General features: G+C 41.3%; 1 protein-coding gene across 1 annotated transcript in view; it reads left to right on the top strand.

The window, feature by feature from the left end:
- The window catches only part of LOC122938492 (beta-Ala-His dipeptidase-like), a 37,506-nt gene extending 21,516 nt beyond the window's left edge, over positions 1 to 15,990 (top strand). The window contains exons 8-12 of the mRNA XM_044294042.1: positions 172 to 332; positions 5,987 to 6,151; positions 7,736 to 7,877; positions 12,807 to 12,954; positions 15,399 to 15,990. Coding sequence (XP_044149977.1) covers positions 172 to 332; positions 5,987 to 6,151; positions 7,736 to 7,877; positions 12,807 to 12,954; positions 15,399 to 15,462 — 680 coding nt within the window. The 3' untranslated portion in view covers positions 15,463 to 15,990. The remainder of the gene's footprint in view (positions 1 to 171; positions 333 to 5,986; positions 6,152 to 7,735; positions 7,878 to 12,806; positions 12,955 to 15,398) is intronic.
- Positions 15,991 to 16,215: the final 225 nt, after the last annotated feature.

Genomic DNA, 16,215 nt, shown 5'->3' on the forward strand with positions numbered 1-16,215 from the left:
AAATCACTTACTCCACGCATGCAATTTACAGAGCCAAGTAATATTGTTTATACTTGATCTCTGTGGTTTGTTATAATCTGATGGGATAAAATGCCCTTTTTGGCACAAAACATAGGGCTTTTTTATCCATATGTATAGAATTATTTGATTATAAAATCCATCCTTTTCTAGGTACACTTGCGGATGTGGAAGGCAAAATTCTGATTCCAAGTATTTATGATGATGTTTTGCCTGTTACTGAAGAAGAAAAAGAATTATACAAAGATCTTGTATTCGACTTGAAAGATCTGAAGAGGGACACAGGAATCGAGACATTTTTGCATAGCACAAAGGTAGGAATCATCTCTAGATGTTAATTACTATACAGTTTGTCAAGATTAAAGAACAATTACTATACAATTAGGGAACAAATAGCAAAGAGCAGTAACAATATGTGGCATAAAAAAGTAATTATATTATATAAAAAAGACTAATTACTTTGGTGAAAATAGCAGGAATAACAATATATTTTTTTTTAAAGGGGTTCATTATTTCATTTGAAAATTGGGTTAGAATGACTTAAAAAAACAAAACAAATGATCACTGGCTGATCAACTGACCTCACTGATCCCCCACCGCCTCTGTCCAACTGCTGTTCTGGTCCCCACTCCTCTCCACTACCTAGTCTCTGGCTTGACATGCAGAAAATGGCTTGGACTGTAAGCCGACCACTGGATACATCATCGACGTGCCTCAGTGTCAGTATTTTTAAGTCAAATGCAGCAGTGGCATATAAACAGAAAACACGAAGTATAACACAAAGATGTGTACTTCTTCCATATTTAGGTTCCACTCCTAGCTGTCAAACACTGATGCAAACTACTAAAAGTACAGATGTTTCCTCCCTTAAAGGGAGTATCCTATGACTAATGTGAAAAAGAACATCAGCAATCATATGGCACATGACAACCTCTTTCTATCAAACTTAGAACCAGCCCTGTACCTCACATGGATCCAGAGATCTGCCCATTTATTGCTGCAATTGCTCTGCTAGATTTATTCCAGGATGGTAGCTCAGGGGGTGTGCATTTTATCAGGGTGTGTGTCCTTTCTGCTGCAGCTGGTGGCAGTTGAATGATGGAACTGAGCATGTATGTCAACCCCAGTGAGCTGGACAGAGAATTTAGAAAGAGGCCAAACAGAAGGTGAAGCCATACAGATAGATTTCAATGAATAACTCCCTGGCTAGACTACATTTTTAATTACATGCAATTACAAAGTATTCAGATGCAGGTGGTGGTTTGAAAAATGTAGAATATTTTTCATGGGACCAACCCTTTAAATTTTCTGATAAAGGGGTCTTTTCCATCAGAAAGGAGTATTTTCTGAACTTAGTATTAACGGACAACATTTTGGTTTTAGAATTTTGGGCTTTAATTAAATTTTAGCAGTACTATGCAATTGAACATAGCAACATATTGTCCTTCTATAGCCGTCAAGCACACATGATCAGACCTCCTATATCCTTCCTTTTGTTTCTGTGGAAATAGAACAGGTTGTTACAGAATAATAGGATGGTACAGGAGAACAGGATGTTACAGAATAATAGGATGTTACAGAAGAACAGGATGTTACAGAAGAACAGGATGTTACAGAATAATAGGATGGTACAGGATAACAGGATGTTACAGGATAACAGGATGTTACAGAATAATAGGATGTTACAGAAGAACAGGATGTTACAGAATAATAGGATGGTACAGGATAACAGGATGTTACAGGATAACAGGATGTTACAGGATAACAGGATGTTACAGAAGAACAGGATGTTACAGACGAACAGGATGTTACAGAACAGGATGGTAAAGGATAACAGGATGTTACAGAAGAACAGGATGTTACAGAATAATAGGATGGTACAGGATAACAGGATGTTACAGGATAACAGGATGTTACAGGATAACAGGATGTTACAGAAGAACAGGATGTTACAGACGAACAGGATGTTACAGAATAGGATGGTAAAGGATAACAGGATGTCACAGAAGAATAGGATGTTACAGGATAACAGGATGTTACAGAATAACAGTATGTTACAGAATAACAGGATGGTACAGGATAACAGGATGGTACAGGATAACAGGATGTTACAGAATAACAGGATGTTACAGAAGAACAGGTTGTTACAGAATAATAGGATGGTACAGGAGAACAGGATGTTACAGAATAATAGGATGTTACAGAAGAACAGGATGTTACAGAAGAACAGGATGTTACAGAATAATAGGATGGTACAGGATAACAGGATGTTACAGGATAACAGGATGTTACAGAATAATAGGATGTTACAGAAGAACAGGATGTTACAGAATAATAGGATGGTACAGGATAACAGGATGTTACAGGATAACAGGATGTTACAGAAGAACAGGATGTTACAGACGAACAGGATGTTACAGAATAGGATGGTAAAGGATAACAGGATGGTACAGAAGAACAGGATGTTACAGAATAATAGGATGGTACAGGATAACAGGATGGTACAGAAGAACAGGATGTTACAGAAGAACAGGATGTTACAGAAGAACAGGATGTTACAGAATAATAGGATGTTACAGAAGAACAGGATGTTACAGAAGAACAGGATGTTACAGAATAATAGGATGGTACAGGATAACAGGATGTTACAGGATAACAGGATGTTACAGAATAATAGGATGTTACAGAAGAACAGGATGTTACAGAATAATAGGATGGTACAGGATAACAGGATGTTACAGGATAACAGGATGTTACAGGATAACAGGATGTTACAGGATAACAGGATGTTACAGAAGAACAGGATGTTACAGACGAACAGGATGTTACAGAACAGGATGGTAAAGGATAACAGGATGTTACAGAAGAACAGGATGTTACAGAATAATAGGATGGTACAGGATAACAGGATGTTACAGGATAACAGGATGTTACAGGATAACAGGATGTTACAGAAGAACAGGATGTTACAGACGAACAGGATGTTACAGAATAGGATGGTAAAGGATAACAGGATGTCACAGAAGAATAGGATGTTACAGGATAACAGGATGTTACAGAATAACAGTATGTTACAGAATAACAGGATGGTACAGGATAACAGGATGGTACAGGATAACAGGATGTTACAGAATAACAGGATGTTACAGAAGAACAGGTTGTTACAGAATAATAGGATGGTACAGGAGAACAGGATGTTACAGAATAATAGGATGTTACAGAAGAACAGGATGTTACAGAAGAACAGGATGTTACAGAATAATAGGATGGTACAGGATAACAGGATGTTACAGGATAACAGGATGTTACAGAATAATAGGATGTTACAGAAGAACAGGATGTTACAGAATAATAGGATGGTACAGGATAACAGGATGTTACAGGATAACAGGATGTTACAGAAGAACAGGATGTTACAGACGAACAGGATGTTACAGAATAGGATGGTAAAGGATAACAGGATGGTACAGAAGAACAGGATGTTACAGAATAATAGGATGGTACAGGATAACAGGATGGTACAGAAGAACAGGATGTTACAGAAGAACAGGATGTTACAGAAGAACAGGATGTTACAGAATAATAGGATGGTACAGGCTTTTTCAAGCCAACATAATTACTTCCCAACTCCTACAGTTTTAGCGACACCCTAAAAACATGTCTATTTAAAATGGCTTATTACATCCCCTAACCAAACTCTCCATTCACCCCCCTATTAGCATTATTCCTCAGTACCTGATCCGTCATCCAACTGTATCCACCATACCCCAAGCACTACAGATATCTTCTGGTGACTGGTTCATGCACTTTTATATGTACATTCTTATTTTGTTAAGATGGCTGGACCATTGTACAACACAAGCACTTCTTACCTTATGTGTCATACATATTTCCTCATAGATTGTAAGCTCTTGTGATAACAGTAGATGTAGGATTGGGATGACAGTATGACAGCTCTATTGTTCCTTGATACTCCTAGATAAATATGCTCATTGTATTAATTAGTGTAATGTGATGCTTTGATTGAGTAACTCACCTCCATCCTCTCTGGTCCAACTGAAAACCAGGTGTACTGTGATGTATGCGGCGCAGTAAGGGAGTCCACAGCCGGCGAGCATCCCTTCTTCACTACGCCTGCACTGCATACTAAATGGCTGAAGATTTCCCTGAACTCAGGGCCAGGCAGGAGGACGTGACCACTGCCTGGCCCTGTCAATCCAGTGTAGCAGGGCATGGCCAGAGGTGGGAGAACAGAGCCTCTAGGAACAGGAGCAACCCCCCTCTTCTCCTAGAGGCTAATTTGCATATTATAAAAGTTATTTTTTCTAAATAACGGAGGCACATAGTGAAATGGGACTAATATAGTTATGTTCAGCTGACATTAGCACATCACTAATGTCAGCCAGGTTAATACCCATTTTTCTGATGACAGAAACCCTTTAAATGAGACTGTCTGCTGAGCTACAAGTCCATAAAAAGGAAATTAAAGAGCCTGGACAGGAAGTAGAACACATGAAGTGACTTAAAAAAAATAATATCCAAAAAAACATCCTTTTTTTATAATAACAAAATACATAGCATATTCATAAATAGGTTGTTAATATGCCGTAAAAAAAAAAGTGTTGATGGAAGTGTTCCTCAACATATCCCGAGATGTACCGTCATGCAGACTCCCATATTAAAAGTATCGGGTAATGTTTATCAAAACTAGGAAAAATGGTTCTACATAGCAACCAATCAGATTCCATCTTTTATTTTTCAGAGCTCCTTTGGAAAAAGAAAGGTAGAATCTGATTGTTTACTGTGAGCAACGACAGCTTTCCATTGCTCCAGTTTTGATACATCTCCCCCAAAGTTTTTTTTTTACTGAGTGGTTCAATATTGTATTGATTTTGAAAAGTATTTATCACCTATCCGCAGGATAGTACTGATGTAGACAACACTGCATCAGTCCCATAGAAGTGAATTAGGCAGTGGACTGGAAGTGACAACGAACGGCCAAAAGTGATGCGAGCAGATCACGTGATTGCTAGGCGGCTGAAAACCGGAAGTGACTCAGGGATTGCCTGACCCAACCAAAGGGATGTGTATGTGGCATAATCATTGATCAACAGTGAGGGCCTATCATATGGTAGAGAGCATCATACAGCAGGGCTTTATGGCCATTCTGTCATGCGATTAATGCATATGTATATGGAACACATGATGCCAAAAATGATAGATAGCAGCATGCGAGTGACGAAAGTGACCTAGTTTATATCTAGTGGGTGTACCTTGGCCACAATTGACCAACTCATCTGAAGGGTTAAATATTTGTGCTTGGCGCTATTGGCACAGAATCCCTACGGCTATGGCGCCTGCTGCACTTGCGAGCGAGCACTATTTTTAAAGGCTGGACTTCAGCCGTACATATATGGTGGAAGCTATAATAAAATAGATGTCTTAATAGCTTAATAGAGGAAGGCTGACTTGCCAGTGATGTAGTCCACCTCACTGGTATCTATTATTGGAATCATTTCCTTCCCTGAACTAAGTTTCCCTTTGGGTCTACATTTGTTCTATACAGTATACTCAGTGGACTGGCATGTGCACTACTGTTCTATTCAAAAAGTGGACTTGAGGACCCTCCATTCTCAAGATCCATGGTGGTCCCAGTGGTTGAACCATTTTATCCATCTGACAATTATCACCTATTCTGTGGAGGAGTCTCAGCTCAGTTTGTATTATATTTCAGGTCCCTTGATATACAGTAATATGGAAATATTCTGTTAGATAAAGGTTAGCAATGGCAGATTTATATTAATTGCATTGAGTTCTGACGCTAATACTTTAATAAAACTGTTTATTTCACAAGTAGAAATCACTGTATCGCTGTACATGATAAGATAAGAACTCTGGGTACTCTACAAGTAAACAAGCCGCATTACATGAATACAAAAAAAAACCTCTTTTTATCTTTTCTACACAGGAAGAGTTACTCATGTACAGATGGCGATTTCCTTCTTTGTCAATCCATGGCATTGAAGGAGCTTTTTCTGGTTCTGGAACTAAAACAGTTATACCTGCGAAGGTCATAGGAAAGTTTTCAATTCGTCAAGTTCCTAAAATGAATCCATCTGTTGTAGAGAAGCAGGTATGTTTATAATTGCTTATAATGTATTAGGCTGCATTTATTTATTATAGTATTTTATTATTTGTTACATTTATATTTGTGGAAACATTATCATGAATCGACAGATGATGGAGAGTTAACTGGTTATTTTTATATATATATATCTATATCTATATATATATATATATATATATATACACACACACTGTATTTTTCATCCTATAAGACGCACAGGCCCATAAGACGCACCGAGAATTTTGAGGAGGAAAAAAATAAAAAATATATTTTGAACCAAAAGGTGTTCTTTTGGTGGGCTTTGAACTAATGGTAGCCTGTGAATGACACTATTATGGGGGATCTGTGGATGACACTGTTCTGGGGGATCTGTGGATGACACTGTTCTGGGGGATCTGTGGCTGACACTGTTATGGGCGTCTGTGGCTGGCACTGTTATGGGCGTCTGTGGCTGGCACTGTTATGGGCGTCTGTGGCTGGCACTGTTATGGGCGTCTGTGGCTGGCACTGTTATGGGCGTCTGTGGCTGGCACTGTTATGGGCGTCTGTGGCTGGCACTGTTATTGGCGTCTGTGGATGACACTGTTATGGGTGTCTGTGGATGGCACTGTTATGGGCGTCTGTGGATGGCACTGTTATGGGGGCATCTGTGGATGGCATGACACTGCGATGGGGGCATCTGTGGATGGCATGACACTGCTATGGGGGGGATCTGTGGATGACAGATGAATAGCATCTTATGCGATGTGTCATCCACAGATCCCCCCCATAAGTGTCCCTGTGTATTCTGAATGACCCCCCAATACAGGAGGTGGGGGCTGGCATCTACACTAGTTTTGTAATGGCAGCGGGACCCAGTGCAGTCATTGTATTCTATTGCACCGGGCCCCGCTCACTGTACTAATCGTATTTAACTACAGGCAATGTTTAACTATAGAATATCTTCAATCCAGCAGCCTGTACTGACGTTCGTAGCAGGTAGCAGGCAGCAGGCAGGAGACTGGGCAGGCACTGGCAGTGTAACTCACTACGTCACGTGCCCGCGCCGCCTGCTTCATTCATAAAGTGGATGGAGCAGGTGCGTGATGTAGTAAGTTGCGCTGCCAGTGCCGCCCGCCCAACTTCCTGCTTCCTGCCTGCTACGGACGTAAGTACAGGCTGCTGGATTGGAGATATTCTATAGTTAAACATTTCCTGCAGTTAGATACAGTGAGCTGGGACCCAGTGCTATAGAATACAATGACTGCACCGGGCCCTGCTGCCATTACAAAACTAGATGCCGGCCCCCAGCCCCTCCTCGCTGATACATCTCTGACCGCGCTGTGCAGCATGCGGTTGGCGGTGTATCTGTGCAAACTGCAGCATTCGCCCCATAAGACGCACTGCCATTTCCCCCCCACTTTTGGGGGGGGGGGGGAGTGTGTCTTATAGGGTGAAAATACAGTATACATATATGATTTAAGAAGGATTACATAGAAAGTTAGATAACATACGGTGTTCTTTACACGTAGGACATTTCTACATTGATTTCAGACTTCTAATTCCATTACAACTTTTCATTCACAATGTAATGTTTTACAATTTTACTAGGTATCTGACTACTTGGAAAATAAATTTGAAGAACGGAAGAGCCCGAACAAAATGAAAGTATCCATGGTCATAGGTGCACAACCCTGGTTAGCAAATATGGGTGAACCCCAATACCTGGCTGCTCGGAAAGCAGTCAAAAGAGGTAATAAAGAAAACATCTGTTTAGAGCATTCAGGATGTGAAGCAGCATTTCATATTAACACATAAAATATTGTGGCATAAGATAAGGATGATTTAGAAATAGTAAAGTGACTTATGCCTTAACCATATAGACTGCTTGTCTAAAAATGTTGGTCCAGTATAGCCAATATGGTAATGGTTGCAAAAAAATAAAAACATATATTTGTATTAAAATATAAGCCCTACTCCAGAAATAATCCCTATATACAGTAAGCGTAAGCTCCAACAGCGCTAGGTCATGTTGCGTGAAGTCACGAACAAGGAGAATAGGGTTACGGTACTGTAGCTAGCCTTATACAGGACGGTAACAGACACGATCCACTCATCCAATCACTACTGTAGATGCATCTACTGCCTCTCGAGATACTGTACCATAGAAAGGGCATGGTGCCACTGTCAGAGTGGCTCCAGAGTCCTACTCCCAAGTGCAGAGAGGAGATAGGGCATGCTTCCATTGCCTATGAGAGAGAATATTAGAGAGAGAGTGCTATCCACTGACACTACACCACCAATTGTGATTGTAAGTTAGGGTTATGGTTACTATGGTAACCCTAACCATTAACATTTTTTGTTCGAGCCTAAATGTGTGATTGTTGCTCATGGAGCCAAAATAAGCCCTACCCCGATAATAAGCCCTAACCCTTTTTTCTAAGGAAAAAATAATATAAGACCCTGTCTTATTATTAGAGAAACACAGTATATATACAGTATGGAAATCTATATATATATATATTCATGTATATAAACTTTTTGGTGTCCATCACAAGAAGTCTGCAATGTGTGCCTCAATTTGAAATCCATTAATGATCAGTCCTTGGTCTATCCAGTTTTTAAAAAAAAGTTAGTACACTCACGGATATAACCTGCATTAGTTGAAATATAATATTTGTAGCAACAGTCGGGGAACTGGAGAGGAGCTACTGTCCATTTTTACATATTGTATATTACAAACTGTCATAAAGTGGTTTTCTGAGAATATGAACTGTTAAGGGTTAGCCCCTAGGCTGCATCACCTCCTCAAAGATTCATACTCAACTGCTCCCTAGCCTCTGGTTCTGTGCGCTGGAAAATGAAAGAACTGGGGCCAGCGCACTGTACCAAAGAGTTGGGGACCTGCTAGGTTTGAAGACTTAGGCGCCTTTCACACTGGCGAGATTTCCGTGTGGGTGCAATGCGTGAGGTGAACGCATTGCACCCGCACTGAATCCGGCCTGACCCATTGATTTCTATGGGGCTGTGCACATGAGCTGTGATTTTCCCACATCACTAGTGCGTTGCGTGAAAATCGCAGCATGCTCCTCTTTGTGTGTTTTTCACGTAACGCAGGCCCCATAGAAATGAATGGGGTTGCGTGAAAACCGCAAGCGTCCGCAAGCAAGTGCGGTTGCGGTGCGATTTTCACGCACAGTTGCTAGGAGACGATCGGGATGGGGACCCGATCATTATTATTTTCCCTTATAACATGGTTATAAGGGAAAATAATAGCATTCTGAATACAGAATGCATAGTAAAATAGCGCTGGAGGGGTTAAAAAAAAAAGAAAAATAACTCACCTTAATCCACTTGTTCGCGCAGCCGTCATCTCTTCGGTCTTCATCTGTGAGGAAAAGGACCTTTGATGATGTCACTACGCTCATCACATGATCCATCACCATGGTGATGGATCATGTGAATGACCATGTGATGAGCTCAGCGTCAAAGGTCCTTTTCCTCACAGATGAAGACAGAAAAGATGACGGCTGCACGAACAAGTGGATTAAGGTGAGTTAAATTATTATTTTTTTAGCCCCTCCAGCGTTATTGTACTATGCATTCTGTATTCAGAATGCTATAATTTTCCTCTATAACCATGTTATAAGGGAAAATAATACAATCTACACAACCTTGAAACCAAACCTGAACTTCTGTGAAGAAGTTCGGGTCTGGGTGCCACATTCAGTTTTTTATCACGCGCGTGCAAAGCACATTGCACCCACGCAATAAAAACTGAACAACAGAACGCAATCGCAGTCAAAACTGACTGCAATTGCGTTCCTACTCGCGCGGGTTTGCCGCAATGCACCGGGATGCATCTGAAGCTAATCCGGACACGCTCGTGTGAAAGAGGCCTTAGGGAGGCAATGCAGGCTAACGGCATTCTTTTCCAGAAAACCCCTTTAAGGGTGGTTTAACCACAACTTAATTATGAATTGATTTGTTCACTATCATTGTTATTTATTTATTTACTGTATAGTACAGGCCAGAATTAGGGCTGCAGGCCGCGCAGGCCCTAAGGGGTTGGAGGAAGGGTTCATCGGGGGTGGATCAACGTCGACCGGTTTCGTTCGCTTTGTTGGTAGATATCATGGGACCGCTAAAGCGGATTTGTGGGTCGGCGGGGGAGGTCGGGCTGTTTAACCCCTTAACCAGCTCCCGACCGCCTAACGCAGGGATGCGTCCTGCGGGCGGCCGGGTTATTCCTCCTAGATGCATCAGCGTGTCTTCTCATGAGACGCGACATTTCCTGTGAACGCGCGCTCACTGGAGCGCGCGTTCACAGGATCGGAAGGTAAACGAGTTGATCTACAGCCTGCCAGCGGCGATCATTCACTGGCAAGCTGTAGATGCGATTTTTTCAACCCTTGAAAGGCATATCAGACGCTGTTTTGTTAACAGCATCTGATATACCTGCTACCTGGTCCTCTGGTGGTCCCTTTTGCTTGGATCGACCACCAGAGGACACAGGCAGCTCTGTAAGTAGCACCAAGCACCACACTACACTACACCCCCCCCCCCCCTGTCACTTATTAACCCCTTATTAACCCCTGATCACCCCCCTGTCATTGATCACCCCCCTGTAAGGCTCTATTCAGACGTCCATATGTGTTTTACGGATCCGAAAAACACGGACACTGTGGATCTGCAAAACACGGACACCGGCAATGTGCTTTCCACATTTTGCGGATCCGCACATTGCCAGAACTATATAGAAAATGCCTTTTCTTTCCACAATTGCGGACAAGAATAGGACATGTTCTATAGGCTCTACAAAAAACGCAGTGTTCGCCCGATCAGGCCTGATCTTGTGCGCACACTTGCGTTCAGTCCGCCCCACCGCAGTGACAGCAATTTTTTTTCTGATCACTGCAAAATCACCGTAAAATCGCTGCGGGGCTATTAAGATCACTTTTGAGGGGCATGGCGAGTTCATAGAAGATTTTTTTTTTTGTCACTAGTTAGCGGAAATTGATTTTATTTTATTTTTTTAATTACTATGTCTCATATTCCACTAACTTGTGACAAAAAATAAAATCTCACATGAACTTACCATACCCCATTTTGGAAAGAAGACACCCTAAGGTATTCCGTGAGGGGCATGGCGAGTTCCTAGAATATTCTTTTTTTTGGCACAAGTTAGCGGAAAATTATATATTTTTTTTCTCTTACAAAATCATTTTCCGCTAACTTGTGCCAAACTCGCCATGCCCCTCACCGAATACCTTGGGGTGTCTTCTTTCCAAAATGGGGTCACATGTGGGGTATTTATACTGCCCTGACATTTTAGGGGCCCTAAAGCGTGAAAAGTCTGGAATCCAAATGCCTAAAAATGCCCTCCTAAAAGTTACTCATTGGAATTTGGGCCCCTTTGCGCACCTAGGCTGCAAAAAAGTGTCACACATGTGGTATCGCCGTACTCAGGAGAAGTAGGTCAATGTGTTTTGGGGTGTATTTTTACATATACCCATACTGTGTGTGAGAAATATCTCTGTAAATGACAACTTTAAAAAAAAATGTATACAAAGTTGTCAATTTACAGAGATATTTCTCTCACCCAGCATGGGTATATGTAAAAATACACCCCAAAACACATTGCCCTACTTCTGAGTACGGCGATACCACATGTGTGACACTTTTTTGCAGCCTAGGTGCGTAAAGGGGCCGAAAGTCCAACAAGTACCTTTAGGCTTTACAGGGTTGCCCACAATTTAGCCCCGCCCAAAATGCCAGAACAGTAAACAAACCCCACAAATGACCCCATTTTGGAAAGTAGACACCCCAAGGTATTCGCTGAGGGGAATATTGAGTCCATGAAAGATTGAACTTTTTGTCACAAGTTAACGGAAAGGGAGACTTTGTGAGAAAAAAACAAAAAAAAATCAATTTCCGCTAACTTGTGCCAAAAAAAACAAAACTTGAACTCGCCATGCCCCTCATGGAATACCTTGGGTGTCTTCTTTCCAAAATGGGGTCACATGTGGGGTATTTATACTGCCCTGGCATTTTAGGGGCCCTAAAGCGTGAGAAGTCTGGAATCCAAATGCCTAAAAATGCCCTTCTAAAAGGTACATCGCGCTGCCTTCCATGCCATCGGGTCCCCCCTACAGCCGCATGGGGACCCGATGGCTCCGCCGCCCCGCCATATAAGGTAAAACCGCAAACCGCAGGTCTAAATTGACCTGCGGTTTGCGGCGATCGCCAATGCGGGGGGTCACATGACTTCCCCTGGCGTTGTTACAGGATGCCCGCTAAATGATTTCCATGACCTACTTGCAGTTTACCAAGCACATTGCCATGCATTGTATAGTGGCTGTACTTAGTATTGCAGCTCAGCCCCATACACTTGAATGGGACTGAGCTATAACTAGGCCATTAGATCGACGACCGTGACGTCACTGGCCTAGGAAAAGGCTGCGGCAGTCTCTTCAAACAACTGTTAGGCATGGATGCAGGAGTCAGACCCTCATAGATCAGAAAGTGATTGATCTATACTGAGGATGGCGAATCAGTGTTAAACACGACTGTCTAAATGTACATACCAGCAGCACACTTCTGTATTCAATGCAAATCACTGGAATGCTTAAAGTTATTTATGTTTACTGCTCGTAACCTGTTATATGTGTCTGTCCGCTAGTGTTCAATGTTGATGCAGACATGATCCGTGCAGGAGGTACAATTCCAATAGCAAAAGATTTTGAAGACATTTTAGGAAAAAGTGTTATGTTACTTGGTGTTGGTGGACCAGACGATGCTCCTCATGGCCAGAATGAAAAAATAAGCATGTAAGTTTCTGGATTTTATAACATTTAATGTGAAATTGTATCAGAGAAGATTGTATGTAAATATTTTCAGAATTATTGTATTTTTCGCACTATAAGACGCATAAGAGGCACCCTAGGTTTAGACAACAGAAAAATAAATATTTTCTACCTATTAAGACTTCCCTTGTGGGTGAATTAACGTAACTATCGTTAATAATCAAGGGTTGAGGGGCTTATAGTTTACAGTCAGCTTGTGTTGACCCTAATGTGTCATCTTCTGATCATTGAATCAAACAGCAATAGTGCATGTAGTCGCATGACAGGAGAAAATGTGTTGCTCTGTATTGATTTTACATGATTGTTCTGCTATATTATTTATGTTTTCTGCTTTTTTTAAAGTATTTTTTACCTCTCCCTATGTCCATGACAGTAAAAGAAATTCATAGCTCTGCAGCACATGCACTATACACACAACACTGCTACATGCATAGTAGATACACACAGGAATTCTGCACAATATTATCTTTAAAGAAGCACTCTGGGATTTTTTATTTGCCTAAGCAGGTGCAGATAGGCCATTGTTAAAGAGAAAGATATAGGCTCGTGTATACAGTACCTATTTTATTTGTTGTGCTATTGGTTGAAAAGGAAACATTTATATCGTGATTTGACATAAGTATTCAGGCCCTTTATTTGGTACTTACCTGAAGAACCTTTACAGTGATTATAGCCTCCAGTCTTCTTGGGTGTGATGTCACAAGGTTTAGGGATTTTCTGCCATTCCTCTCTGCAGAGCCTCTCAAGCTGTGTCAGGTAGGATGGGGACGGTATCTCCAGTGATGTTTGATTGGGTTGAAATGGTGCTTTGGCTGGGCCACTCAAGTACATTCACAGAGTTGTCCTTAACCCATTCCTGTGTTGTCTTGGCTGTTTGCTTCTCAAGATCTGTCAGGTTGGATGGGAACCATCGGTGGACAGCCATTTACAGGTCTTTGACTGGGGCACTCAGGGGGTATTCACAGAGTTGTCCCTAAGGCTGGGTTCACATGGGCGTTGCGGGAAAAGGTGCGGGTGCATTGCAGGAACATGCTCGATTTTTCCGAGCGAGTGCAAAACATTGTAATGCATTTTGCAGGCGCGTCAGAAAAATCGGCATGTTTGGGATCAGGGTTGTGTAGATTGTATTATTTTCCCTTATATCATGGTTATAAGGTAAAATAATAGCATTCTTAATACAGAATGCATAGTACAATAGCGCAGGAGGGGTAAAAAAAAATTTAAAATTTTTTTAACTCACCTTAATCCACTTGCTCGCGCAGCCGGCATCTCTTCTGTCTTCTTCTTTGCTGTGTACAGGAAAAGGACCTGTGGTGACGTCACTCCTGTGATCACATGGTCCATCACATGATCCATCATCATGGTAAAAGATCATGTGACTGACCATGTGATGACCGGAGTGACGTCTACCACAGGTCCTTTTCCTACTGCACAGCAAAGATGAAGATAGAAGAGAAGCCGGGCTGCGCGAAAAAGTGGATTAAGGTGAGTTAAATTATTTTTTTTATTTTTTTTTTACCCTTCCAGCCCTATTTTACTATGCATTCTGTATTAAGAATGCTATTATTTTCCCCCGTTAACCATGTTATAAGGGAAAATAATAATGATCGGGTCTCCATCCTGATCGTCTCCCAGCAACCATGCGTGAAAATCGCACCGCATCTGCACTTGCTTGCGGATGCTTGCGATTTTCACTCAGCCTTATTCACTTTTATGGGGCCTGCGTTGCGTGATAAATGCACAATATAGAGAATGCAGCGATTTTCACACAACGCACAAGTGATGCGTGAAAATCACTGCTCATGTGCACAGCCCCATAGAAATGAATGGGTCCGGATTCAGTGCAGGTTCAATGCGTTCACCTCACGCATTGCACCCGAGCGGAAAACTCGCCCGTGTGAAAGAGCCTTAGAGATACACTTTGAGTGAACCAAACATAAATCGTCATAAAACGTTAAACTAGCTTTTCATAACTATGAATTATACTATGCTTTATGCTTGGGTGGATATGTGGCATAGACACTTCCACTACAACTGGCCATAGTCAGTCTGATCTTTTCCATTCAGACTCTTATATAAGGTTACTTGAATATAAGGGTTCATGCAAATGGACCCATCGCAGATTATGGGGGCATTCAGAGGGTTTTTCTTGGCTAGATTTCAGACAAATGTAACAAAAAACTGCTTCTTTGCACTACCATACAGGTACCAAAAATGAGTTTTAAACCACCACACAAGTAAGGTGTTCCTGTATGCATTTCTGATCGAAACTGCAAATTGCGGTCCCCAATGCACGGAACGGACGCACAACGGCCGTGTGCATGAGGCCTTACACTGTATAGTTGTTTGCTTTATACCATAACTTAAACAAATGTTTTAATACACTTTTATATGTTTTTTCTTTATAGGCACAACTACATTGAAGGAACAAAATTGTATGCATCTTTTCTGCAAGAACTTCCATCCTTCTGATCACACCGCCGCACATACAGTACATACGGCTTTTCTTTTTAGCTACATCATCCATATGCGCTACATTTTTGGGAATAAGAAGAAAAGAAACAGTAAATAGTCATTGGCACTATCAACACCACAACATAACACAAACTAACGGAACAGGGAAAAAAATAACATTGTGTTGTGAAAGCCTCTAACATAGCCATTATATCTATGCACCGTATTGGCAGATATTAGTTTTATTGCTACTATAACTATGTTTATAGACAATACTGTATTTTCAGCATCTCAAGGCAAAATCCTGGCAATGGCATAATGCTAGTCTTTAAGAATATGAAAAATTCTAGATGCATATCACTAAGAGTCCAAGAATCCTTCTGATGAATGTTTCATTGCACTTTAACCATTCCTACTGCTGATAGTGACACTGCTGTGTAACCCTTCATGTGTGGTGTGCTTTGAATATGTATTTAGAGCTAATTAATTGGACTGCGTGCATCCTTGTGTGTAAAAAAATAAAACGTGTGTTTTGCATTTAGCATATTAAACTGTATGATACAATTATTTCTAATATAACAATTACAGAGGTGCATGGACGGAGCAGTACAGAGTGGCACACCACCGATATGCAGGCTAGGACTGGCCCACAGGGGTGGCACAGTAGACTGACTGCACTACATGTGAATAGGCAGCTTACACCTATGTTTCCATATAAAAAATTAGATAGATTTAACCTTTTGCCTACCACCAACCTTACACGTCACGGCA

The sequence above is a fragment of the Bufo gargarizans genome, chromosome 5 (assembly GCF_014858855.1).
Source record: "Bufo gargarizans isolate SCDJY-AF-19 chromosome 5, ASM1485885v1, whole genome shotgun sequence".
Classification (NCBI taxonomy): Eukaryota; Metazoa; Chordata; class Amphibia; order Anura; family Bufonidae; genus Bufo; species Bufo gargarizans.